The 26,583-nt window shown below is 53.8% G+C and overlaps 1 protein-coding gene across 7 annotated transcripts in view; it reads left to right on the forward strand.

Moving 5' to 3' along the window:
• The window catches only part of CIITA (class II major histocompatibility complex transactivator), a 46,192-nt gene that overhangs the window by 7,735 nt on the left and 11,874 nt on the right, over window positions 1-26,583 (forward strand). For 3 of the 7 annotated variants that reach the window (XM_049638242.1, XM_049638236.1, XM_049638237.1), the window contains exons 2-11: window positions 15,198-15,341; window positions 15,580-15,675; window positions 17,894-17,956; window positions 18,138-18,212; window positions 20,777-20,821; window positions 21,391-21,543; window positions 21,972-22,106; window positions 23,355-23,519; window positions 24,029-24,097; window positions 24,847-26,497. In XM_049638242.1, coding sequence (XP_049494199.1) covers window positions 15,198-15,341; window positions 15,580-15,675; window positions 17,894-17,956; window positions 18,138-18,212; window positions 20,777-20,821; window positions 21,391-21,543; window positions 21,972-22,106; window positions 23,355-23,519; window positions 24,029-24,097; window positions 24,847-26,497 — 2,596 coding nt within the window. Of the gene's footprint in view, window positions 1-6; window positions 245-295; window positions 2,088-15,197; window positions 15,342-15,579; window positions 15,676-17,893; window positions 17,957-18,137; window positions 18,213-20,776; window positions 20,822-21,390; window positions 21,544-21,971; window positions 22,107-23,354; window positions 23,520-24,028; window positions 24,098-24,846; window positions 26,498-26,583 lie in introns of those variants that run through there. The other 4 variants (XM_049638239.1, XM_049638240.1, XM_049638238.1 and 1 more) reach the window with 4 other exon arrangements.

Genomic DNA, 26,583 nt, shown 5'->3' on the forward strand with positions numbered 1-26,583 from the left:
GGTCCCTTGCTGGCTTCCTTTGCATGCTGGCTTAGGTTTGGCGGGCTGGGACTGGTGTGTGGGGGGATAAACTCGAGATGAAGCTGTCTGCCCCTGACCTGGGCATTCAGAGGCATCCCTGGGCAGGCTGAGGGCACCAGGCCGGGCTGCCAGACTCCGGGAGAGAGGCTGCCTCACTGCGTTGCCCAGACCATGCGTTGCCTCGCTCCACACCCTGCGGGGTCCTACCTGCCAGAGCCCCAAGGTAAAAAGGCTGGTGGAGGAAGTTGGGGCTGAGAATGCTTCTCGATTTAGGGTGAGGCCATCTCGGAACTGGGGGATGGGGGCGGAAAGAGGGGCCCTGGTCCCGTCGGGGCTGTTGGAAAAAGCGAGGCAGTTGGCTATTTCCTCCCACTTGAGGGACATTCAGATCGGCCCAGGTGCCTGGCATGTGAGAGTGCTTTATCAGGCTGAAGTGGTTCTTAAGGGCCAGTATTCGGGAGGCGTGTTGTTAGCTCTCAGCATGGAAGGCCTGGCTCAGCCAACCACAAGGTCCTCGCTCTACTAGGTAAACGCTGAGGGGTGCCCTTGAAGGACAGGATCCCTGCCAGACCCCACCCCATCCCTCGGGGAAGCCAGGAAACCGAAGCCAGGGGGCTGGCAATAGCCAGGCGCCTGGACAGATGTTACCCTCTCCCCATTTCCAGACTGTGTTTGGGGGAAGAAGTGGGGGATGAGAAAGAGCGGGAGGGAGACCCCAAAGCACAGATATCTGGCACCAGCTCTGAAGTCAGCACGACGTGTGTGAATCTCAGCTGCCCCGCTGGCTGGGTGCGAAGTGACTCAGAACAGGTCACCAACCTTCTCCGGGACTGTTTCCCTGGGCTGTTAAAATAGAAGGGGAGGGGCGCCTGATGGCTCTGGTTAAGCGTCCGTCTTCGGTTCAGGTCATGATCTCGCAGTTCATGAGTTCGAGCCCCGCGTCGGGCTCTGTGCTGACAGCTCCGAGCCTGGAGCCTGCTTCGAATTCTGTGTCTCCCTGTCTCGCTGCTCCTTCCCCACTCGTGCTCTCTCTCTGTCTCTCAAAAATAAATAAAAATTTAAAAAAATTTTAAAAATAGGAGAAGGGGAAAACTCTATGACGGCCCGGGGGGTATAACAGTGGAGGGTAGCAGGGTCTATCTGGCACACTGCCTGTCACACTGTAGGAACTAAATGTCATCGTAGAAGCCCAACAGTATTGGTGTCGCTGCTGCGTGTTTGAGAGGGGCGGGACTCCCTCCCTCAGACACCGCTGAAATGTGTGGCTTTCTCTGAACCCACGCTCTGATAAGTTTTCCAGCTCTGTTGAATAGAGCTTGTTGGGTGTTTGGCTAGGGAAGGAGAGGTCAGAAGTCACCTTGACTCACCCCCCTCAATTCCAGACAGGAAATCCAAGCCTGGGAAAGGAGGTGACCTCCCCAAGGTCTCATGGTGGGTGGAGCTGGTGTCCAAGACCTCTGGAGGAGGCATGGGGAAGGCCGGTCCGTGAGGGGTGTGGCGCCGGGAGGCAGGGGTGCTCAGGTTCAGTTTCCAGCCCTTTGAGCTCCCGGAGGAGGAGTTTCCTCTTTCCTCTCAAGGGCATTTGGCTTTCCAGGCGTGAATGGCTCAGCGAGCAAGTGTCTGAGTCCCTGTGTCCTGCGAGGGTCGTTTGCCACCTTCACAGCTGGGCTGAGCTGGAGAGAAGGCCGTGCAAAAGCGAGGGGAAGCGAGGGGAAGAGGGACGGGCTTGCAGATTTCATGCAAGTGGGCGCCCGCTCCCCTCAGGCTGGGGACTGCCCATTTCCAGGAGGCGATAGACGCTCTGGGAGTGCCCAGGAGTGGAGGGATACAACCCAGGCGCTTCAGAGAAAGCACGTGGTGGGTGCAGCAGGGGGAGGCGTGGGTGCCTGCTTACTCCCCAGCTTGGCCCAAATCCCGAGTTGCAGAGAGAAAGTGAAAGAGAAAAGGGCGGCTGCAGAGGGTGAGGTGGGGTGGCTGGGTAGCCGATCTGCCCCAGTCTGGCCGCAGCTCCAGAGCTGGCAGGAGGGCGAGGCCGATGGCAGCCCGTGGGAGTCCGGGGAGCAGCGGTAGGTGACCAGGGTCCCCTTGCACCCCTAAAGTCGGCCGGGCAATCGAGGCTCAGAGACTGGCAGCTACTTTCCTGAGGCCACACAGCAAGGCTGGGAGGAGGGAGAAGGGAACGTGCAGAGTGTGGGCCCGGAAAGTCCTGTTTCCAGCATCTGTGGCCCGGAAGGCAAGGACGGGAGTGCAGACGGGAGCTGAGTTTGGTGCTGGTACCCAGAGCGCGGGGGGGCGCAGGGAGCACGGGGTGGGGGGGGCGTGGGGGGAGCAGGGGGCGCAGGGAGCGCGGCAGGAGCCGAGTGTCTGCAGACAGACTGGGGTGCAGGAGGGGCGCAGAGCTGAGCCCGGCACCGGCACGGGCACCAAACCCGCGCCACATGCACTGTCTGTGCGTCCTAGAATCCGTAGAGGCGCGTGGGGATGCACGCCGCGCTGAGGGGGACGCAAGGCTTTCCCTCTATGGGGGCCCCAGGGACCGGGCTGCCCTTCCCTGAGCCTCACTTTTCCAGCTGGATCGGCTCAGCGAACTGACTCAGGAGTCCAGGTTCCAGGCCCTCCTGTGGAGTGCCCTGCGCAGGGAAGGGCTCTGGGGAGCCTGACCTTTAGCCGAGCTGGCTGGAGAAATCCTCACCTCTGTCATCCGAGAAAAGGAGACAAACTGAGAAAGAACAAAGGCCTTTATTTGAAGGTCTCAGAATTGCAATTCGGGGAGCACAGAGAAGTGTTCTTGCTCATGTGGGGAAAGCCCCGGGGGTTTTGTGGGAAAGAAGGAAGGGTTATGATGTGCTTGAGGCAAAGAACAGAAGAGAGAGAGAGAGAGAGAGAGAGAGAGAGAGAGAGAGAGAGAGAGAGGGAAACTCTGCTGGTTTGGTGTTGAGCAGCTGAGCCATTTCTGATTAGAATCCTATGATTTTGTTGGTACCATCGGATGAAACTGTGCTTTGTAGGTGTTAACTTTACTGCCCCCACAGGATCTGGATGCCAGTTGCCTTTATTAACATTTCCACGAGCAACTGCTTGTGAAACCCTTGCCACTTGTGGCCCCGGTCAGGAGTTCCTTAGCCAGAAAAGAACACGGGGCTTTAAAATGGAGTCTCTTAGGTCTGGAAATGTGATACAATTCCCGACCTCTCTCTGATCATCTCGTGCGAGGGGTGCAGCGTTCCGGGACTGCTTTAACAAGGTTGGCATCTCATTCTCACCTTGGGGACTTGAGCCACGCCTCCCAACCGGAGGAACCAAGGAGCCCCAGAAAGGGGGGTGTCTCCGTGGTCCCCAGAATGCCAGAATTGGAGCTGTCACGTCTAGCTCCGTCCGGGACCCTCAAAGCCTACAGCTGTGTTCTGAGTCCCACGCCCCCCCCATCCAAGGTGACACAGGGTGGGGGTCGGAACCCAGAGGTCCACAGAGCCCCACAGCACCCCCACAGCACCCCACTCGCATTTGCCGCCTGGAGTCCCTAACTTTGGCAGGACGCCTTCCCTCTGTGAAGTACCCCCTCCATACCAGCCAAGAAAAGAAATACTCCCGGCCGATCAGAAGTTTAAGGAAATGGGTGGTTCTTGCTCTAAGGCTTGGTGGAACGGTGGGGAGAGAGGGGGAGAGCCCAGCAAGGGATCACTGTCCAAACCCCAGGCTGCCTTAGGCAAGGACCTGTCTCCAAGATCCCAGGATGTACAATGGAAAGATCCTCAGAGAGAACTGAGCCAAGGGGTCCCCGGCTTCCTGCACAAGGAAATCACCTGAGAGGCTGTTTAGTGTGTAAGTCCCACCCCCCAAGGCTCCACTGGCTGGGCCTGTCCTAAACTGTTTATCTGGGTGACTCCTATGTCAGAGGTCCAGAGGTCATACAGGCATTGAGAGGCATTGAGTGATCTACACCTTGTACTGTCATCATATTACAAAACCATGGGGACTTCCCCCCGGAGGTTTTGTCAAAGGCCACATAGTAGAGTCAAGATTTGAACCCAAGACTGTGGAGAGCCCAGGCACTGGACTACAGTGGGAGCCTCTACAAATGCAGGGCAGGTCCTAGGTACTCAGAGAGAGTCTTGCTGATACAACAAAGTCTGTCTGATGGCAGGGACCTGGTTTTACCTCTTGAGACCTCAGCACCTGGTACTTTGTGAAGAGTAGTCAGGAAATTAACAAAAGAACTCAACACCAAGGCCTGGGGTCAATCCCGGGCAGTCAGGGAAGTGACCTGAAGAGGAAGGGGAAGCTCCTGGAATTGACTCTCAGATTTGCCATCAGTCACCTTGAACAAATGACTTCCCTCTCGGAGGTTCATCCGTAAACAAACAAACAGCACTGTTGGGGACGCCTGGGTGGCTCAGTCGGTTAAGCGTCTGATTTCGGCTCAGGTCATGATCTCACCATTCCCAAGTTCGAGCCATGCCTCGGGTTCTGGGCTGACAGCTCAGAGCCTGGAGCCTGTTTCAGATTCTGTGTCTCCCTCTCTCTCCCTTCCCCTTCCCTTTTGTGCGCACTCTCTCTCTCTCTTCCTCTCTCTCAAAAATAAACATTAAAAAACAAACACCACCAATAACAACAACAACAAAAACAAAGAGCACTGTCTTGGTGATTGACTGACATGCACAGAAGTACTTTGGAAAAACCACCAAAGACTATGCCTGTGCCAGGAGTAACCATTATAGCTTCTGGAGGAATTGCACAGAATGATCTGAGGGGAAGTTGTGGGCTGAAGGGAGGTTTCCAGACTTGGAGGCATATGTGATGGGTGGTCCAAAGACGGTTCTTAAAGAGGTATTACCTGACGCTGGTTCTCGTGGAGCGGAGATGGTTGCTTTCCTGCTTCTTTTTCAAGCCTTCTTCATTTTTGTGTGTAGCTGTCTTTGGCAACACTCATGCTTGCTGATGTTTCTTGTTAACAGAACAACAGAACAGTAGAGCAGTTGCCTTTATTTTGATAACATTGTTTTGTTTTCAGTGGCAAGGATAGTTGCCCCCTTTGCCCCCCCACCATGGGAGGTAGTGATAAAGTTTCCTTTTTTTTTTTTTTAATTTTGTTTTTAATGTTTATTTATTTTTGAGACAGAGAGAGACAGAGCATGAACGGGGTAGGGGCAGAGAGAGAGGGAGACACAGAATCCGAAACAGGCTCCAGGCTCTGAGCGGTCAGCACAGAGCCCGACGCGGGGCTTGAGCTCACATACCGCGAGATCGTGACCTGAGCGGAAGTCGGACGCTTAACCGGCTGAGCCACCCAGGTGCCCCAAAGTTTCCTTTTTTTTTTAATGGTAACATAAAATTTACCAATGTAACCCCTTTTAAGTTTACAGTTCAGCTGCGTTACATGTATTCATACTGTCCCACAAGCATCACCACCATCCATCTCCAGAACCTTCTCATCACCCCAAACTGACTCCATGTTCCTCCGGCAACCGCCCTTGTATTTTCTGTATTTCTCTACGAATTCGATGACTCCAGGTGCCTCCCATGAGTGGAATTATACAAAATTTGTCCTCGGGTGACTGGCTTCTTTCATTTAGCCTATCTTTCACGTTCATCCATGTTATAGCAGGCGTCAGTGTTTTATTCCTTTTTATGGCCAAATAATAGCCCGTGTCTGGACGGACCACGTTGGTTTTATCCATTCGTCTGTCGACGGACATTTGACTTGTTCCTACATTTTGTCTATCATGAATAGTGCGCGACGAACATTCACGTGCCGGTACGTGTTTGATTTCCTGACTTCAATTCTGGAAAGTTTTCTTTCATTTTTTTTAAACGTTATTTATTTTGAGAGAGAGAGTGTGCTTGTGTGCATTCCGCCGCACGCGGGCGAGCGGACGAGGGGCAGAGAGAGAGGGAGGGAGAGAGGGAACCCCAAGCGGGACGTTGTCAGCGCAGAACCTGACCTGGGGCTCTGTCTCACCAACCCTGAGATCAGTGACCTGAGCCGAAATCAAGAGCTGGGATGCTTCACCGACAGAGCCACCTGGGCACCCCAGGGAAAGTTTTCTTTTAAAATAAATGCGTTCTTTTTTTTTTTTTTTTAAAAAGGCTATTTCAAGGAAAATAGAAAGGTAAATTATAGAACAGGTGCTTTGCAGAGGTGACCAAACAAATTGTAAAGCTGGCTGATGAACACCCGAGGTTTGGGAGACTAGGTTAGTGCAAAGGCTTGGTAGCTGTTGTAACAATCCAGGCTGTGGGGTTGGGGGCTGCTACGTCAAGGAGACGGCTGCGGGGGGGCTCTCGGAAGGAAAACTGGAAGAACTGAGGAAGGGTTCATACCGATTCCAGGGTTCTTGGCTGGGGAGAAGTGGAAAGGTGGCAGAAATGGAGATTCTGGAAGGTTTACCTGCTGGGAGGAGAATGGCAGGCTTCCCAGTGTTCAAAAAAAGTCACAGAAGCTGAGGGTCCAGGGTTTTCTTGGCAAGTGGAAATTCAGACTGCCTTGAAAATAAAACCTATCTTAATTCCTGCACGGCAAGTGTGTGCGTCAGAGGGCCGGAGCGGGTGCTCGTTGAAAAACACAGAACCCCTGGGAAAAACAAAACAAAACAAACAACAGAGCCTCTGGGAGTCAGGCCCGGGTTGCTGTGCATTCAGCGTCCTTTCCAGGCAGTTTTGATTCGCAGCCAGGCCTGCCAATCGCATATCTCGGGGGTCAGAGCCTGGCAGGCAGGGCTGGCCTGTGATTCATCTCAGTCTGGCACTGGCTTAGGTGCTGTGTTAGGTCAAGCTGAGGGTCAGGCCTGGAGCTGAGGGCTTGGCTTTGCTGATTCTTGCCCCCTCCTCTTCCCAGGACCTGGCTCGGGTTGTCTTCCTTGGAAAAACCTGTCGGACTCCTTTCTGGGTCATTAACGGCAGCAGCTAGGAATGTTGGGGTGTACAGAGGGAAGGCCACCTGGAGGCAGGAGAGGCCGGCCAAGCCGGAAGGGGACTTGAGCTCTGGACAAGCACTGATCACCCCTTGTCCCCCAGCTGCAGCCGGGTCTCCTGCCTTCTCCTCCCGGGTCCCCTGGGCCCTTCGCCCCCAGTAACCGTGCCATTTACAGGCACGTGCACCAGCCGAGGTATCACTTGAATCCCCAAAATTTTCCAAGTCACGATGAGGTGAATGCCCTTGGGGAGAGAGGCAGAGAAGATACGTGCCTTTTACCCGAGCTCTCAGAGGCAGTCTCTGGGGGGTCCTTTGTGGGGTTCCGTGTGATTTCCAGCCCCCACTTGCCGAAGAACAGAACGAGCTGGGTTCAGGTGAGGTTCCTAAGGAAGCGGACTCCAAAATGGAGATTTGCACATGTCGGGGGTTTACTGCGGACATGTGAGGTGTGGGCACCGAAGGGAGAGGGCAGAGGCAGGATGGGGCAGAGGGAGGTCGGGGCTGCTGTAAATCTCGACAGAAGGTCCAGCACGCTGAAGCCGGGATAGCCTTTGGCGTTCCTGCAGACTGAGGCACGGACCAGACCTTTGCACCCCGATGGGACCGGTCATTGGATGTGGGCTCCGCTTGGAAAGCGGATGTGACTTTGAGCTATTCCCAGAGCTGTGAGCCCCTTGCCCTCCGGCAGCTGGTAGGTGGGCACCTCGACCTCAAGAGGCTGATCTGAGCAGCTCGCCATAGTATCTGCCCTCCCGGTTGAAATGGTCAAGTCTGATTCTCCAGAGGCCAAGGTCTAAACTTCCATCCGGAGTCGCTTTGAACTGTACTTTTGTGGCGGCCCCCTTGGGGAGGGAAGGTTGTGGGCCGTCCGTCCCCTTTAAGCACCTCCCCTGTTCTGAGATTTGCATTCAAAGGCATTCGAGGAGTGTCCTTGTGCTTGTAGGGGTCGGCTAGGCTGCTTTTTCTCCCGGGCATTACTCTGCACTTCTGGATTTGGGCTCTCAGAGCTCATTCTCTTTCTGACTGTTTTGCTCTCTACTACGTTATTAAGTTCCACCTGCATTGCTCTGTGTGCATGCGGCCTGTTGCTTCTTTATTTTTAAATTTAAAAAAATGTCTATTTATTTTTGAGAGAGAGAGAGAGAGAGAGAGAGACAGAGCGCGAGCAGGGGAGGGGCAGAGAGAGAGGGAGACACAGAATCCGAAGCAGGCTCCGGGCTCCGAGCCGTCAGCACAGAGCCCGACGCGGGGCTCGAACTCACGGACCTCGAGATCATGACCCGAGCCGCAGTCGGTTGCTCACCGGACTGAACCACCCCGGTGCCCTGTGGTCTGTTGCTTCTAATCAGGGCATCACCCTCCAGGGAGTGCCGTGGCTACCTTTTACTGTCCCTCCCTCAGCAGCGGACACCCCGATGGCCTCCACACTCTGTCACCACAAACAGTACAGTGCGTCGTCCGGTGGGTGTCTTCGTGGGGCCACGGGAGCATTTCCTTGGGACGTCTCTGCCCAACCTTGAAGTGGAAGGTTGTAGGATCGCCACATCTTTAGGTCTTCTAAGTGGTGCCGGGTTGTTCACCAGGGTGGCTGCCCCAGCCCGCTCCTACCCGCAGCCTTTGGCGTTTCCTGGCTTTCTAATTTTGGCCAGTCGCACACTGTCAAGTGATGCCTTGCTGTTTCTATTTTGGAGCACTTTCTGGATAGGTCACTTGAGACAAGACACAGCAGCCTAGTGACATAGACGCCGTGCCAACCAAGGGCAGTAGATTTCGCAACCAGGAGAGGCTCAGTGACTTACTTACGTGAGGTCACGCAGTTAGTGGGGTGACTGCGATTTGAACCCAGAGCATGCGCTCTTAACCACCGTATTATGATTATCATGTTTTCTCTCCCTCTTAAGATAGATTCGGAGTCTCTATTGCAAGCTTCTTGGCAAGGACTGTGTTTTAAACCTGTTTAGGGGGGGCGCCTGGGTGGCTCAGTCGGTTGAGCGTCTGACTTTGGCTCAGGGCATGATCTCGCGGTCCGTGGGTTCGAGCCCCGCATCGGACTCTGGGCTGACAGCTCAGAGACTGGAGCCTGTTTCAGATTCTGTGTCTCCCTCTCTCTCTGCCCATCCCCTGCTCGTGCTCTGTCTCTGTCTCAAAAATAAATAAACATTTAAAAATTTTTTTAAAAAACCCCTATTTAGAGCCCCAGATTTTTTTTTTTTTTTTTTTTTGGTAGGAGATGCTTAGTAAATCAATGTTTTACAGATTTGGAGGGGGGAAAAGTGCAGCCTGTCTTTTAGAGTTTCTCTGGAGGTCTGCAAGGTGCAAGAGAAGAGGAACTTGTTTGATCTGTTAGCCCCACAGAGATACAGACTAGGGGCTGGTTGTGGCAGATAAGTGACCCCAGGCTCCTGGCTTCTTGCCACCCTCTGACCTCTGGAAGCAGTTTGTCCTGAAGGCGGGCAGCAAGGTGGTCGGGGGCAGGGGGGCCTTGGGGGGGAATGCAGAGGGGAAAGGCTGACAAGCCATGAGCAGTCTAGAATCCCCAAATGCCTCGGCTGAGTGGTGTCCACACCCACTAGGGCTCAGAGGGGGCTGGAGGTCAAAGGCAAAGCCGGAATGGAAGGCCACATCGTTAGACACAGTTAGAAGATTTTCCATTCCTTCCTCTGGAGGAGAAGTACAGTCAACGTACAGGGACGTATTTTTTCTTATGCTCTTTTATCGCAGGGCAGAGCAGCGCTGAAGAGTTTGGGGTTAGCAGAGGTGCCCCTTTCTCCCTCTCGATGCCACTTAGACCCCCAAGGACACACCCCCCCCTTTTCTGCGAAGAAAGCATCTGATAAACTGAGTCTAGCCTCATTGTCATTGCCTGTCAAATGACTATAATAATATCGCTTTCCCAGACAATTAAAACAGGATAATACACAGAGAGTATCCAGCACAGCCCCAAACACAAAACAGTCTCCCAGCAGCGGAGGACCGTGACGCTGGCAGATGGGAGAGCCGTATACAGTGCATGTGAAGTTACTTAAGTAGGAGTTAGAACAGTTTGGCAATACTTGATTTCCCTCGGCCGGGGGGAGAGAGAAATGCACTTATGTTAGATACCATTTTGGGGCGTGCGTCTTTCAAAACCTGTGGTGTTGTACAAAGTGGGGACAGAAGTGAGCCCCCAAAGGGGCTTTTGGTGGCAAAAAGGTTAGGAACTTTTTCTCAGGTTGGATGTGGAAGGTGGTGGCCCGGGTCAGGGGGGGTGGGTGGGGGGAGGGCGAGCTCAAAGAGGACCTTCTAAAAATACTGCTCGTTTACCAAAAAGACACAGACCACTTCTCCGCTGTGCCCCAGACAGCTCCTCAAAAGGAGAAACCATCACGCCACCCACGCCTTCTTTCACCAGGCGAGGGCACCTCCCCGGGGCAGCTGGGGACCAAGAGTGACTCGAAGGGGCTGTGACTTGGGAGCCAAGCAGTTGGTTCAGATCCCAGATCACTAGCCTGTTTCTTTACCCGAGAAACGGGAATACGGATCGCAAACGTGTGTGTTAGACTGAATGGGATGAGGTCTGCACATCATGGCATTTGCTGCCTGGCATTCAGCAGGCACCTGTGAATTCTAGTGACGCAGCACTTTTATGGAGGGAGAGAGCCCGCTGCGTGCAGGAACATGCTGGAGCCTGGGGATCGGTGAGCTAGACAGGGCTAGGGCCTGTAGACAGGGCTCCTGCCCTCGCAGAACTCCTGGCCTGTATGATCTGCCCTGGGGACTCTCGGGGACTGAAGGGGACTCTCTCCTCTGCAGTGGGGTGATTTGAGCCATCTCTGTCCCCAGTCCCCTCTAGAGTGGCACTTTGGGGGAAAGAGTCCAATTAGGGGCCTCTGAAGCACTTCCTAAACATCTAGAGGCATAGGGAACATAGTTGTGGGAATACTGGGAGGTCCCAAGTCAAGATGTACGTAGATCTTGGTGTGAACGGGAGGCTCTATGGATTTGGGCAACTAGACTCTTGGGACTGAGTCCCAGCTCTGCAGTATCCCAACACGATGGGATTCCTTTGCCCGTGGGCCTCCTGTAGGCCTCCGAGACCCCTTTTGGCCTTTCACTGGTCCCACAAGGGAAGTGTCATTATCCCAATCAAGTAGTGGGAAAATTGATACTCAGAGAGGTCAAGTCACCCACTTAATGCCTCCCAGCCTTGATTCAAACTCAAACCCTCTACCCAGGTGACCAAGGACAAGCCATTTCACCGAAGTTTTGAGTATCCTCCTCTATCAAATGGGCATTAATACTCCATCCTGCCTTCTCCCTAGAGCTCTTTGGAGCTCAGATGTAGGGGTAGGGGTGGAGGCAGAAGCCCACTGTGAACTGCAAACTCCTGCCTACTCAAGAGAAAGTGCATCCGGTGCAGGGCTCATGCTGGGGTAGCAGGAAGGGAGGTGCTAAGGCGTGTGTCGAGAGTGTCTAAGAATAGATGTCTTCCTGTCTGGGCTTAGCCAATGACGCAGAGTTTGGATGACTTTTCTCCCAGGCACCTTCTCAGAGGTAGTGATGGGGGACATGAGCAGACCTCCCAGGTCCCACTGCTGGCCGTGGGGCTTTCTAGTTCCTGTGGGGTCCGTGGGGTCTCCTTGAGTCAAAGGACAGAAAGCTTAGCTTCACCATGTGGTGACTTAGGCGGGAATGAAAGAGAAAGAGTCCCTTTGTCCACCTCACAGAGGTTAGAAGCAAATTGATAATAATAAGGACGACGATAACGATGGCGATCACCCACGTTGTGCGCACCACGCATGCGCCAATACCCTTCTAAGCCACAATTCACTAAGGGCCTACTAAGGGCCAGTCATCTTTCTGAGGGCTTTACGAGAATTAACTCACCTGATCCTCATGGGTGACCAATTATTGTTCCCATTTTACAGATGAGGAAACTGAGGCTCCGGGAGGTTTATACAATGAACTTGCCCAGGTTGTGGCGAGTTGGTAGGTAGGAGTGGTTTCAGACGCAGGCCGTTTGACTCCAGAGCTCACACAAGTTGGCTTTTTATCTCTTCCGTCAGGTGTATTTCTCTGGTGTTTGAAGGCATTTGGTGTCGCTGTCCAAAGTTTGGTGCTGAGTCCCTCAATAAGTGAGGCTGGGTTAAACTTCTCCCGGCTCCTCCCTTTTGCACTCCCTGCCATCACCCATCTGTGATAGGACCTGGTCCCTATTCCTAGGCCTAGATATGATCAGGGCTGTGCATTGAATGGGAACGTTTCAATTGGCAGGAAAGAGCACTGGACTGAGAGTCTTGTTCTGGGGAGGGACAGGTGCAGGCTCAGCCGGAGGCAGGCTGTACGACCTTGTATGAGTTATGTGCCTTCTCAGGGTCTCATTTCCTCTGCAGAGTGAAGGAGGTTGAACTTGAAGGACCCTGGCAGACCTGTTTGTTACCCTGTGAAAAAACAGTTTTGGTAACTTGACCAAAGTCACCCAACTCAGTTGTGAAATTACTGGGCTCAGTCCAGAGCTGTTGTCACCAGGTGACCCCACTGCCTGGAAAAAGAGGCGGATTGCTACGATATAAGCTATTGATAAGTAGCCCGGATTGAAAAGGGGAAGAAGGCTGCAGGCAAGATTTAAGGAAGGGAGTTCTTTTCTTACCTCCCCAGAGAGAACAGTAGATTTTTCTGTGTGGTTCTCAGGCCAATGTGCTGGGAGTGGTGGAATTCTTCTCCCCCAACCCCCAGGCTTCGTCTCACGACAAGAAATGGGAGGTGGCCCCATCTTTCAGTTCTGCTTCCTCCAGTCAAGGCTGGCTGGGCCTTTGAGGCAAGTCTGTTATGTTTGGGTTCCTGTTGGGTTATGATTGGACTCCCACCCAACCCGTTATCAACAGGCAGCCCCAGCCAGGGCCACATGTTGGACTGGAAAGTTCATTCTCTGTAATATCTGTGGTCTATATGGAGACCCTCTGTAAGTGGTGAACGTTGTTAATGAGTCAAATGAAAAGAAGCAGCTGGAAGGTGTTGTGTTGGTGAGGTGTGTGTGTGTGTGTGTGTGTGTGTGTGTGTGTGTGTGTGTGTTTTCTCATGGTCCTACCCTCTGGTGTCCTTCCCACTTCAACCCCACTTTCTTGTGACCCAGGCAGGGGCACTCAGAAGGCTCTGTCAGGTCCTTTGGCCTTCAAGGCCATCTCTCCTGCCACCTCTTCCAAGAAACTGTGTCTGATTCTTTCAAGCAAGCATCTGCTTTTCATGGATAGGAGGTTGAATGGTGGCCCCCAAAATATATATAGAACTAGCGAATGTGACCTTATTTGGCAAAAGAGTCTTTGCTGGTAGAATTCAGTTAAGGCTCTGGAAATAAGATCATCCTGGATTATGGTGGATTTAGCTGGGCCCTAAATCCAATGACAGGTATCCTTTTAAGAGTTAGGCAGAAGATTTGAGACACGAAGAGAAGAGGATGGGACCATTGAGGCAGAGATTTTAGTGATTCGGCCACAAGGTCACAAGTAAAGGAATGCTAACAGTTTCCAGAAACTTCAAGAGGCAAGGAGTGACTCTCCCCTAGAGCCTCTGGTGGGACCACGACTCAGCCAACACCTTGATTTTGGACTTCCGGCCCCCAGAACTGTGAGAGACTAAGGCTCTGTTGTTTTAAGCTCCTCAGTTTCATGGTACCACTTACGCAGCTCTAGGAAATGAACCCTACATGGACTCATAGACCACTAGGAATGGGGCGGAAACCTGGAGCCACACAGACAAGGCTTCAGAGTGATGCTAGCCAGCAAGAACTGTGCATATCTGGGAGGCTACTTGGTGTCATCTGAACAATGGAGATAATAATGCTTATTTTCCAGGGTCAGTGTTTCGTTTGTTTTTATGGCTTTATTGGGAGGTAATTCACATACCGGACAATTAGCCCATATAAAATGCACAATTCGTGGGCGCCTGGGTGGCTCAGTGAGTTAAGCATCAAACTGTTGATTTTGGCACAGGTTTCAGGGTCGTGAGATCGAGCCCTGCATCAGGCTCTGTGCTGGAAGTGGAGCCTGCTTGGGATTCTCTCTCTCTCCCTCTCCCTCTGCCCCTCCCACACTCACAGGTGCTTTCTCTCTCAAAAAAAATCTAAAAAAATAAGATGCACAACTCGGTGATCTTTTTAGTATATTCACACAGTTGTGCAACCATCCCCACAGTCAGCTAAAGAACATTTTTGGCATTCCCCCGAAAGAAACCCCACTCTCATGGTCAGTTGCTCCCCAATTTTCTCCACAACTCTCTCCTAACCCTAGCCAACCACTTATCTACTTATCTGTAAATATTTGGCTATTCTGTACATTTCAGATAAATGGGAGTATACAATATATGGCTCTTTGTGTCTGACTTCTTTCACTTAGTATAATGTTTTCAAGTTTCATTCATGTTGCAGCATGTATCAGTATTTTATTCTTTTTTTATGGCTGAATGGTATTCCATTGTATGGATTTATCACATTTTTTAATTCATTCATTGGTAGATATTTGAATTGTTTCCATATTTTGGCTATTATGAGTTATGCATTTACGAACTTTCATATACAAGTTTTTATGTGGACATGTCCAGGGTATTTGGGTATCTTCACCAAACGAAGATTCTTAGAATCTGCCTCAACAGATTAGGAATTTTCAATTTACATATTAGGAAACTGAGGCACAGAAAGGAGCAGAGACTTGCTCAAGGTCACCCAGGGCAGTAGAGCATAACACTTAATTGCATATCCTTGCATCAGACTGTCCAGAACAAAATTCCAGCGCCCCTTGGGCTTGGGTCATCTTATGTAAGTCACTTCACCTCTCCGAGCCTGTTTATTCATCTGGAAAATGAGGATAGTAATAGCGTCTACCTCATATGGTTGTTGATATGAGAATTCAATGTGCTAGCCCATGTGTCTGGCATATGGTAGGCGGTCTACAAATCTCAACTGTTGTCACTCATGGTAGCGCCATCTGTGGAACCCAAGACTCCTGGCTCCCAGGTGTAAGATGCCTTGAATCTAAATTTCCCCAGGCACATTTCCTGCATCATGGGCATCTTCCCAGAGTGACCATAAGTTCCTCAGAGGAAGGAGATATTGCTTTCTCTTTCCACTGCCTTGAGCACGTAAGAGGTGACAAATGAGCACCTTTGCTCACTTTCGTTGGCTCTCCCAAGCCCTGGCCCTCACCGAGTGACCCAGATAGGAACTGTGGTAGGTTAACTGTCTACACCTTTCCAACACTCCATGCGATGACTGAACGTGTCTTCCTTTCAGGCAGTGGGCAGTGTGCCGCCATGGAGTTGGGGCCTCTAGAAGGCGGCTACCTGGAGCTTCTCAACAGCAATGCTGACCCCCTGCATCTCTACCACCTCTATGACCAGATGGACCCGGCTAGAGAAGAGATGGAGCTCTGCTCAGGTGGGCTTTCCTCCCTTTGGCCCCTCCCAAGTCCTTCCTCACCCCCTCAGCCTGCAATGGACACAGTTAGCCGGCAGGGGACGTTCTGGCTGCTGAGCTCTGGTCAGCACCACGGACAGCTCCAAACCCCTGGGCTCGCTCCCGGCCCCTCCCCGCCTCTCCTTCCATCCCCACCAGCCCTCTCTCCTGCTTCATCCAAGGGACTTTCCTGCTTCATCCAAGGGACTTTTCCCTCCAGAACCCGACATGGACACCATCAACTGCGAGCAGTTCAGCAGACTGTTGTGTGACATGGAAGGTGATGAAGAGACCAGGGAGGCTTATGCCAATATCGGTGAGGAAGCGTTCTGAACCCAGAAAAAGGCCAGTCGAGGGGAAGAGTTCCTTTTTCTCTTTTGTTAACCTCATCCATTCACCAAGAGCCGCAACAGGCCCCTCCCTCATAAATCAGGACCAGGAGGATGCAGGCCAAGGGCTAGAAAACAGAGACTCCAGGGAAGAAGGGAGATGGAGAACAGTAAGGGAAATCGACCCCTTCGCTAGTAACTATCAGGCAAACCGGATCTCACCTTTACATCCTCTGCCTCCGTATCTATACATTTTTTTAGTGTTTATTTATTTACTTTGAGAGAGAGGGGGAGGGAGCAGAGAAAGGGCAGAGGGAGAGAGAGAATCCCAAGCAGGCTCTGTACTGCCAGCGCAGAGCCCAGTGCGGGGCTCGAACCCATGAACTGTGAGATCATGACCTGAGCCGAAACCAAGAGTCATGCGCTTAACCGACTGAGCCACCCAGGCGCCCCTCTATACCTTTTTATATTTCTTGCCCTTCTTTCCTTCCTTCTACACAGTCCTTACCATGCACCGCCCCCTTTCTCCCCAGCTCCTAAGCCAAACTACTCTAGTATTTGTCATATCTACCACCTGGGGGGTCCTTGTTACGTGCTGACACTGTGTGTGTGTTACTGCATTGAATCCTTACAGCAAAGGAAGTAGACAGCATTAGTATCTCCACCTTACAAATGAGGAAACTGAAATTTAAAGAGGCGAAGCCGTGTACCCAAGGCTGCAGTAGAGATAGTGATGGGCAGATGTGAGATTTGAACCTAGGTCTTTCTCATTTCAAAGTCTTTATTTTTAGCCACAAAAAGGAAAGCGTCTAGGGTGGGGAGGTTCTCTAAGGCTTAAGCTGAGAGGCTGATTTGCAGCTTTAAAAAGAGCTCTGCTTTCCGATAAGGGCAGAACTCTTTGGAGAGAGGTGTTGCCGTTGTTTTTGTTTTTGTTTTTTGTTTTTTGTTTTGTGTGTGTGTGTGTGTGTGTGTGTGTGTGTGTGTGTGTGTTTTGGAGGGGAGTAGGGTAAAGTCTCCCTCATCAGCAAGATCACCACTATCTCATACAGAGGCTTTGTTGAATTAGAAAAAGGTGTCCCTTCTTCAGAGGATGCGGCCTCCATTTGTCCTCTTGCTGGGCACCCGGGTACAGTGAACAATCTGCACAACTGTTCTTAGCAGCCCTTTTCCTGGCAACCCAAGAACCACAACACTGAGCAGGTCTGTGCTCAGCATGAATGTGGCCAGTCTTCCCCCAGTGCACAGTTAATCCAGTAGCACACAAAGCAGAAAATGGAGAGGAGTGGTAACTGTGTGTGTGTCTCAAAAATTACAGAACTGAGAAGTCTGCCCGCTTCCTTTCCGTCCTGGGAACTTATTTGAGGAAGCAGAAGTGTTTGGTGCTGAGGGCATTCATATTTCTTCACAACTGGAGGCACTGATGAAGGATCTGAGCATTCCTTAGGATTTAGGGGCTTTTCTGCTCGAGAGCATCTTCCCAGGAAGTTGAAGCGGCCAAAGCCAGGGAAGCAGAAGCTTCATCCAAGTCCGTTCCTCGAGTCTGTGGGCTTTCTCTGTGCTTCTAGAAGGCCATGCCCTGGCCTGAGCATGCAGTCATCTAAGCATCTTGGCATAGGTCTAGAAGAAGGCTTCCCTAGGTGCATAATGGGTATACTAATCACCTAATCACACCTGCCTCGTGGGATGTCTGAGGATTGGATGAGCTGCTTGGTCTAAAGTGTTTAGAAAAGGATTTTGCAAAGAGCTCCTATGGTATGCTGGCTTCCTGCGCTTGATGCCTTAACTCGGAGGTAGAGCCTCTAATCCAGACCACCCATCCCTGGATTGTAGGCATCAGGCGTTCTCATCACACAGATGAGGAAATGGAGTCCCCGAGAGGTCAAGCGATTGGCCCAAGTTTGCACAGCTAACGGGGCCAATGGGGGTGGAGCTGAATTTAAACTCAAAACCCTGTGACAACCGTACTATACTGCACTGTACTACTTTATGGCAATAGGTGACTTTTCACGGGTGTGTATCCTCCCTTAAGTGGGATTCAGAGCCCATGAAGGTTCCGTGTCCCTTCGTTCGTGTGATCGTTCATTCTGCAAACACTGTGTGTGCCAAGCCCGGAGGGCCACCGTTCCTTGGTGCCTGCTCCAAGGTCTGGCACACAAGGCATTCAGAGAACTCATTGACCGACTGCCCTTTTCCCGATCTTGGCAGCGGAACTGGACCAGTACGTGTTCCAGGACTCACAACTGGAGGGTCTGAGCAAAGGCTTTTTCAGTAAGTTGGGGGATTCTTGGTTCAGCCTGCGTCTCCTTCCTCCTTGTTCCTTGGGGAGCGTCGTAACACCTGACGGTCACCCTCTGAAGGGTGGTCAGATCCCGCCCCGATATAGGGACAGTGAAGGCTCACCTTGGATGCCCACTGACCGTATGTTGGTGTCTTGGGTTTTTCCCCAAAGTCGAGCATATAGGATTGGAAGAAATGATCGGCGAGAGTGTGGAGACGCTGGAGGAAAAGAAAAGTCAGAAAAGATGTAAGTAGGCCCCTCGCTGATCTGCCCTCAGCCTTCCTGACTCCTGGCCGTGCCTTGGCTCCAGAGCCTGCTGTGGCTCCCGGCTGCTTCCCGCGTTAAGTCCTGTCTGCTCTGCTGGCTTTGGATGTTCCACCCACCGCTCCCCTCATGCTCCTCCCTGGTGACCCTGTGGTTGAGGGAGGTGTCTTCAAACACAGGTTCTGGAGTCAGCAAGAACTGGGATTGAATCCTTCGTCTGCTGTTTATGGTCTGTGTGGCCTTCGGCAAAGTGCCTGCACCTCTCTGAGCCTCCTGCTCAGTCTCCAGGCCTCCTTAACGTGCCCTCACCTGGCAGTCAACACGGGCTTTTCCATGCAAACCAGATCATTTTGCTGTCCTGCTAACCCTCCAATGGCCACAAAATACATACACGAGGCCTATACAGTCTGGCCCTTCCCACCTCTCGAAACTTCCCACGAGCTAGTACATCCAGCCACACTGGCTTCCTTCCGTTCCTGTAACCCACATACGCTTCCCAGCCTCAGGCCCCCCCGAATTTGCTGTTCAGCCTGGAATGCCCTTTCCCCAGGTCTTCCCAAGCGGGCTCCTTTGCATTCTTTAGGTCTTGGCTAACCGGTCACCTCCTCCTGGAGGCCTGCTTTGACTCCCCTTCCACAGAGATCGCCTCACTCATTTTTACTTTGTGTCCCTCCTCGCCCCTTAGCGCTTGCCACAATCTGGACTTATTGTATTTATTGCCTTTTAGACTAGTCCCCTGCTCTGAGGACAGGGGTCTTGTCTTCCTTACTCGTTACTGCATCCCAGGAATCTAACACAGTGCCTGCAGTAGCCTGTCAATAAATGTCCACTGACTGCAAATATCTGTAAAATGGGCGTAACAGTTGATTGAGTACTTCCAGTGCTCTGGACCTTCTGTCGGACTCATACCTATTTCTTCATTTTTGAACAGGTAGAGCAGGGGCAGGCTAGAAAAATGCTGTAGAAATTCAGAAGGTGCAAAGAATATTCAGTGAAAACCAATCTCCCTCCCACCCCTGTCCCCCAGCTCCTCAGTTTCCCTGCCTGAAAACAACCCATGTTCCCACTTTCCTTTTTACCCTGTTAGAAATATTCTGTTTGTCTTGGGGCACCTGGGAGGTTCGGTTGGTGGAGCACCCAACTCTTGGTTTTGGCTCAGGTCATGATCTCGCGGTTCTTGGGTTTGAGCCCCGCGTTAGTCTCTGCTAGCCGTGCTTGGGACTCCCTCTCTCTCCCTCTCTCTCTGCCTCTCCACCTGCTCACTCTCTCTGCGTCTCCCTCAAAATAAATAAAAACATAAAAGAAGGAAATACTCTATTTGTCTATCAGCCAACTCTTTAAAAAATTTTTTTCCCGCACACATCATCACGGTTTTACTAAATGCCGTTCTGCACGTTCATTTAACGTGTCTGGGAGGTCAGTTCTGTATCCCTGATGGAGAACACGTGGTTGTGCCTCTGGAAAGTTCCTCTCGCTTGCTGGCTTTTTTTTTTTTTTTTTTTTTTTTTTGCTTTATTTGATAAATATTTTCCCCGGCATTATATCGTGATCTTTTTCAACATACAGTAAGGGTGAAAGAATCGTGTTGCCAACAACCACGTATGTACCACGAACATCCTACAGTTGATGTTTGGCTCTATTTGCCTTAACACATCTCTATCCATCTGTCCGTCTTTATCCACCCACTCATCCATTCATTTTATTCTGGGGACATTCTTCTCGTTCTTTTTTAGGGCTGTGTGGAATGTCCCTGGGTGGGTGAACAATGATTTGTTGTTTTTTTTTTTAATTTTTTTTTTTTAACGTTTATTTATTTTTGAGACAGAGAGAGATAGAGCATGAACAGGGGAGGAGCACAGAGAGAGGGAGACACAGAATCTGAAACAGGCTCCAGGCTCTGAGCTGTCAGCACAGAGCCCGATGCGGGGCTCGAACTCACGGACCGTGAGATCATGACCTGAGCTGAAGTCGGACGCTTAACCGACGAGCCACCCAGGCGCCCCAACAATGATTTGTTTCATCAGCCCCTTGCTGAGGGACGCATAGGGTTTTCCTCCCTTGGTGTGCTGGGGCTGGATGTTTACCTTGTGGGTTCCCAGTGTGCTCCTGCAAGGTAGGGATCCCCGCCCCCGTTGCACAGATGAGCGATCAAAGGCTCACAGAGGCCACGTTGCAAAGACATAAAGCTAGGAAGGGACCCAAAGGGACATACAGCTAGGAAGGGACCCTGGCGTTCTGCCAGTGCCTCATTTCCCTGGGTGCCGCAAGCTGTGGTCTGGGCAGGGGCGCCTGAGTGGCTCAGTCGGCTCAACGTCTGACTCTTGATCTCGGCTCAGGTCATGATCCTAGGGTCATGGGATCGAGCCCCATGTTGGGCTCCGTGCTGAGTATGGAGCCTGCTTGAGATTCTCTCTCTCTCTCTTACTCTCTCTCTCAAAGAAAGGTGGGGTTTGGGCAAGGCCGTACGGGCTGCTGGGGTTCATGAGCCGCTCATGGCTTGGGCCACACCTTCCTTGGGGCAGTTAACCATGATGTTCTCTCTGCAGCCTTCCCAGAGGAGCTGCCCATGGACTCGAAGCACAGGAAGCTGGGTGAGCCGCGTGGGGGGTGCCCAGGGAGACTTTGAGGCAGGAAAGCCAGGGCCTCTTTAGGTGCATGTAGAAACTGGCAGTTGAAAGCCAAGGCTCAGAGAGGTGAAGTCACTTGTCCAAGATCACAAGGTAGTGAGAGGCGGGGTTGGGATTCAGACCAAGATCATGATTCCATAGCCGCTGCTCTGCAGTTTCAGGGTGGCTGGGAGATTCAGCTTCTCCTTCAAAGCCTCTCCCCCGACACCCCTTCTTCTTAATTCTGAGTCAGAGCTGAGACCCTGCCCCCTGCCTTGCTCCGCTGCCCCTTCAGGCCACACTGGTCCTTTTAGAGTACAGGGTCACCTAGAGTCAGCTGGTCACCCAGCACCCTCTGGCCTCCTGAGAGCCCCCGTGCCTCAGTGAGCCTCTCCCCCAGGCCCGCGCCTTCTCCCACCCAGTTGTTATTGCAAAGGTGGGGAGCCCAGCCCCTGAGCGGGGACGGAGTGAGGCAACAGCTGATAGTCGAATGGAGGAAGCCTAGTCCCGGCCCTCAGAAAGTTCTAATTCTGATAGGACTTCCTTCCTCACAGCTGAGCCCCTCGCTGTGCCCATGGTGACTGGCACTTTCCTGGTGGGGTCCGTGAGTGACTCCTCAGCTCTGCCCTGCCTGTCACCCCCTGCTGTGTTCAACAAGGAGCCGGCATCCAGCCAGAGGTGGCTGAAGGAGACCATCCTGATGCCTGGTGGGTTAGGAACTTGGGGGGGGGTACGCTTCCCCCCACCCCTGGGGGTGTCTGAAGAGTGGTCAAGGCAGGGGCGGCCGGGGACAGGACCCCCACCCCATCCATGTCACCTGCTTCCATCCCAGCCAGTCCCATCCTCTGGGTCCCCATCAGCTCAGCCCGGCCCAGAGAATGTGCCTTGGGAGGAGACACATCCCTGGGAGACATAGCAGGGACTGGTCAGCTATGAACTAAGCACCTTCCCTGTGCCCGGCCACTCCGCTCGGTGTTGGGGACACCGCCATGGGCAAGACAGACACAGCTGCCGCTCTGGGGGACATCAGAGCCCTTTAGAAAGGGAGTCAGGTGGCAATCAAATAATCACAACAACAGGAAGACGGACACAGGTGCTCCAGAGGATCCCGCCTCACCGCCTTTGTCTCTCACAGTGCCCCCTTCAAGTTCCTTGCTGAGCTGCCTGAGCCTTTCTGCTGGACACATCCAGATAGTCCCCACTCTGCCCCAGGGGCTCTGGCAAATCTCAGGGCCTGGGACAGGGGTATCTGGTATGGTCATCTATCAAGGTGAGTGTTCGAGGCCTGGTCCCCCCACCCCTCTCCCTGCTACCTGACTACTCCCTGATCCCGTCCTCCCCAACCTCAGGCAGTAGGCAGCTGTAGCCTAGCACCTTCTCGTGAACCTCCCCAGAATGCCCTCCTCTGACCCCATTTCCCACAAATCAAAGGAGAAGAGCAGAGCTCCCCAAGGTGGTCTGGGTGAATGACCCGTCCAGTGCCTGTGGCCTTCTAAGTGTCATTTCCCCCCACTAAGTCTGGGTTTTGCCTTTCTTTTCTTTCTTTCTTTCTTTCTTTCTTTCTTTCTTTCTTTCTTTCTTTCATTAATATTTATTTTGAGAGAGAGCATGATCTTTTCTTTCATTAATGTTTAATTTTGAGAGAGAGAGAGCGTGAGCAGGGGAGGGGCAGAGAGAGAGAGAGAGAGAGAGAGAGAGAGAGAGAGAATCCCAAGCAGGCTCCACCCTGTCAGCGCAGAGCCCAATGTGGGTCTCGAACTCACGAAACCATGAGAATCGTGACCCGAGCCGAAACCAATAGTCGGATGCTTAACCGACCAAACCACCTGGGCACCCCGCTTTTTTTTTTCTTTTTATGAAACTTTATTACATTTTACGATCACAACCTCAATACGTGCTCGTTCACAAGCCAAACGATAAGAGATGCTTACAAGAGTTGCCGGGGCTGTCCCTCGCTGTCTTTTGCAGTGTGGTGAACAGCGGTGTGCATCCTTGCACAGCTTTGTCGGAATTGCCTCATTTCTGATCCGCAGGATGGTCCCTGCTGACCTACCGCGCTGAGTTGCCCTGGGGAAGGCTCGTGTGGGCTCTCGGGGACATGAGAGTGGGTGGAGCCGGATGGGGGTTGGGGAACTTGCACCCAATTTAAGAGCATCCTTTAGAGGTTATATGCCAGTTGTGTGATGTGCTAGGACCCCAGGAGGTAGGGAACATCCCTGACATCCAGGGACATGAGCCCTGACCACAGTGCAGGAAGAGTGTTAGAAGGACCCTTGCCCTAAGCTCCCTATGAGCTGACTGTGTCCCTTTCACAGATGGGGAAATCAAGTCTCGCTGAGCTAGATGTAACCCCGGAGGCCTTTTCTCAGTCCTGTCCTGAAATTGTCTTCTTTTGGAAGTTCCCCTGTCTCCTCCCCAGACTTCCCAAGCCACAGAGCCTGATGGGGATAGGGATGACCCGAGTGGGTTCCTGGGTGGATACCTGGCTCTTCTGACACTTCTCTTGGTCCCGATGTAGGTGAGGTGCCCCAGGCCAGCCAGGAGCTTCCTTCCAGCAGCCCCGCCATACACAGCCTCCCCAAATCCCCAGAACGGCCCGGCTCCACCAGCCCCTTTGCCCCGTCTGCGGCTGACCTTCCCGGAATGCCGGAACCAGCTCTGACCTCCCGTGCAGATGTGACAGGTAAGGACGCTTGGGGCCCAGGAGAGTCACAGGAAGCAGGACTGAGGTGCTGGGGGAAGGAATCGCCCCGGTCAGGTCCGTGAGCTGAGCTTACCCGCAGAGACCAGCAGGCTGCATTTATGGATAAAACGAGGCAGGGAGCATCTCCAGGGAATGGGGGGCATGGGAGGGTGTGCGAGGAGCGTCGCGGCCTTTAGCTAATTGCCCCCCGGCAGAAAAGCAGCCCCAGCGTGGCCAGATCTTCTGAATTGTCAGCAGAGTCTGCAAACCTCGATTTTTCCATAGCTATTGTGAGTTTTACAACTTTGGTAAAATTTTTAATAGTGCAGCTGGCCCAGAAAGGTGTCTTTGGGTAGGATACAACCTTAGGTCACCACCTTATGACCTTTGTGTGGGGGACACTCCTCCCCTGTCCGTTCTGCCTTTGGGACGCTCAGGGGACGGCATGCCCCCCTGGAAGATGGGGAAGTCCCAGGGCACGCCCCTTACCCTAACTTTCTCATCTTCAGAGGAGCAGATGTCCCCTACCCGATCCCCGGCAGCTCACGAGGTCTCCAGCCAGCTCCCGAAATGGCCTGGTGAGTGCTGTCTGACTCTCTGTGCCCCGGGGCGGGGGACCCCACTTCCCTCATTCACTCAGCCTGTCTTTGTTGGCTTGCTCATCTGATTCTGCCCCACCCCTCTTGTTTTCCAGGCTGAGGGCATGAATGAGGGGAGAGTAGTAATTGGGTCAGTGGGCGAAGGAAGGAGCCGACACTGGGGAGGGGACTGATGGAAGGTGGGATGGGGGAATGGCCCAGTCCCTATGTCTTATGCCGTCCCGCATACCCTCCCAAGCACGGTAGACAGATCGAATCATGCACGCCGTGAACAACCCTAATGTTGTCCCCGCTTTGCGTGTGAGGAGTGACCGGGGCCATCTCCCGAGACGTAGCGGGGTCCATAACAGGCTCAAGGTCGTGCGAATTAGCGGTAGAGCTGGGATTTGAACCAGATACGCGGATTCCACTGTCTTAACCCTTAACCCCGCCCCCCTGCCCTGTGGCCTTCCTGTCGCGAGCGAGCAAGAGCAGAAGGGGGTTAGTGAGCAACTGCACAGGTGGATGGATAAACGAGGGAGAAGACGAGCGAATGAATGATGGGTGCGGAAGTGAACGGACGAACGGACGGACAGATGTCTGGGTAACTGAATGAAGCAGCAACAAAGCAGGCAGTGGGTGAAGAAGCTGGTGACGGTCGGGCTGGCCCCTGGGCTGTCCTGGTGGTGGCCACCCCTGCCACCAGCACCCTCCCCGCCCAACACACACGCACCCTTGGGTCTTCGCAGAGCGGGTGGAGAAGTTCTGCAGCGCCCTTCGGGACATGTACCAGGCTGAGCCCGCAGGCCCGGAAGGCATCCTGGTGGAGGTGGAACTGGTGAGGGCGCGGCTGGAAAGGAGCAGCAGCAAAAGCCAGGAGAGGGAGCTGGCCACCCTGGACTGGGCAGAGCGGCAGCCGGCCCGCGGGGGCCTGGCCGAGGTGCTGCTGGCGGGGGGTGACCCCCGGCGGCCGCGGGAGACGCAGGTGATCGCTGTGCTGGGTAAAGCGGGGCAGGGGAAGAGTCGCTGGGCCCGGGAAGCAAGCCGGGCCTGGGCCCGCGGCCAGCTGCCCCAGTACGACTTCGTCTTCTACCTCCCCTGCCACTGTTTGGACCGTGGGGGGGACACCTACCGCCTGCAGGATCTGCTGTTCTCCCTGGGCCCCCGGCCTCTGCCGGTGGACGATGAGGTCTTCAGCTACGTCTGGAGGAGGCCCGACCGGGTTCTGCTCATCCTGGATGCCTCCGAGGGCCTCGAAGGCCAAGACGGCCTCCTGCACAGCGCGTGTGGACCCGTGTGCACAGAGCCCCACTCCGTCCGGGGACTGCTGGCGGGCCTCTTCCAGCGTAAGCTGCTGCGGGGCTGCACCCTGCTGCTCACGGCCCGGCCCCGGGGCCGCCTGGCCCAGAGCCTGAGCAAGGCCGACGCTCTGTTCGAGGTGGCCGGCTTCTCAGCCGAGCAGGCCAAGACCTACCTGACGTGCTACTTGGAGCGCGCAGGGGCGACCGAGTGCCGAGAGAGAGCCCTGGAGCTCCTCCAGGGTCAGCCTTTCCTCCTCAGCCACTGCCATAGCCCCACTTTGTGCCGGGCCGTGGGCCAGCTGTCCGAGGCCCTCCTGGAGCTGGGGGGTGAGACGGATCTGCCCTCCACGCTCACGGGACTCTACGTGGGCCTGCTCGGCCCTGCCGCCCGCGACAGCCCCCCGGGGGCCCTGGCAGGACTGGCCAGGCTGGCCTGGGAGCTGGGCCGCAGACGCCAGGGCACCTTGCTGGAGAGCCAGTTCCCGTCGGCGGAGGCGAGGGCCTGGGCCGTGGCCAAGGGCTTGGTGCAGCCCGCCCCAGGGGCCGCGGCGGTGGGGCTGGCCTTCTCCAGCTTCCTTCTGCAGTGCTTCCTGGGGGCCGTGTGGCTGGCCCTGAGCAGCGACATCAAGGACAAGGAGCTGCCACAGTACTTGGCGTTGACCCCAAGGAAGAAGAGGCCCTACGACAACTGGCTGGAGGGCGTGCCGCGCTTCCTGGCGGGGCTGGTTTTCCAGCCGCATGCCGACTGCCTCGGGGCCCTGGCGGGGCCTGCGGCGGCCACCCTGAAGGACAGGAAGCAGAAAGTGCTCACCAGGTACCTGAAGCGGCTGCAGCCGGGGACGCTGCGGGCCGGACAGCTGCTGGAGCTGCTGCACTGCACCCGTGAGACTTTGGACGCTGGGCTCTGGCACCACGTGGTGCAGGGGCTCCCCGCCCGCCTCTCCTTCGTGGGCACCCGGCTCACGACTCCCCACACCTATGTCCTGGGCAGTGCCTTGGAGGCGGCGGGCCGAGACTTCTCCCTGGACCTCTGCAGCACTGGCATTGACCCCCCTGGACTGGGGAGCCTCGTGGGACTCAGCTGCGTCACCCATTTCAGGTGGGGGCAGGGGCTGAGGGAGGGGGCCTCCGCTTACGGTCTTGGTGCTGTGCCCAGTGCTGGCTCTGTGGGGTGTCACTTCCTAT

Source organism: Panthera uncia, chromosome E3 (assembly GCF_023721935.1).
Source record: "Panthera uncia isolate 11264 chromosome E3, Puncia_PCG_1.0, whole genome shotgun sequence".
NCBI classification, from domain to species: Eukaryota; Metazoa; Chordata; class Mammalia; order Carnivora; family Felidae; genus Panthera; species Panthera uncia.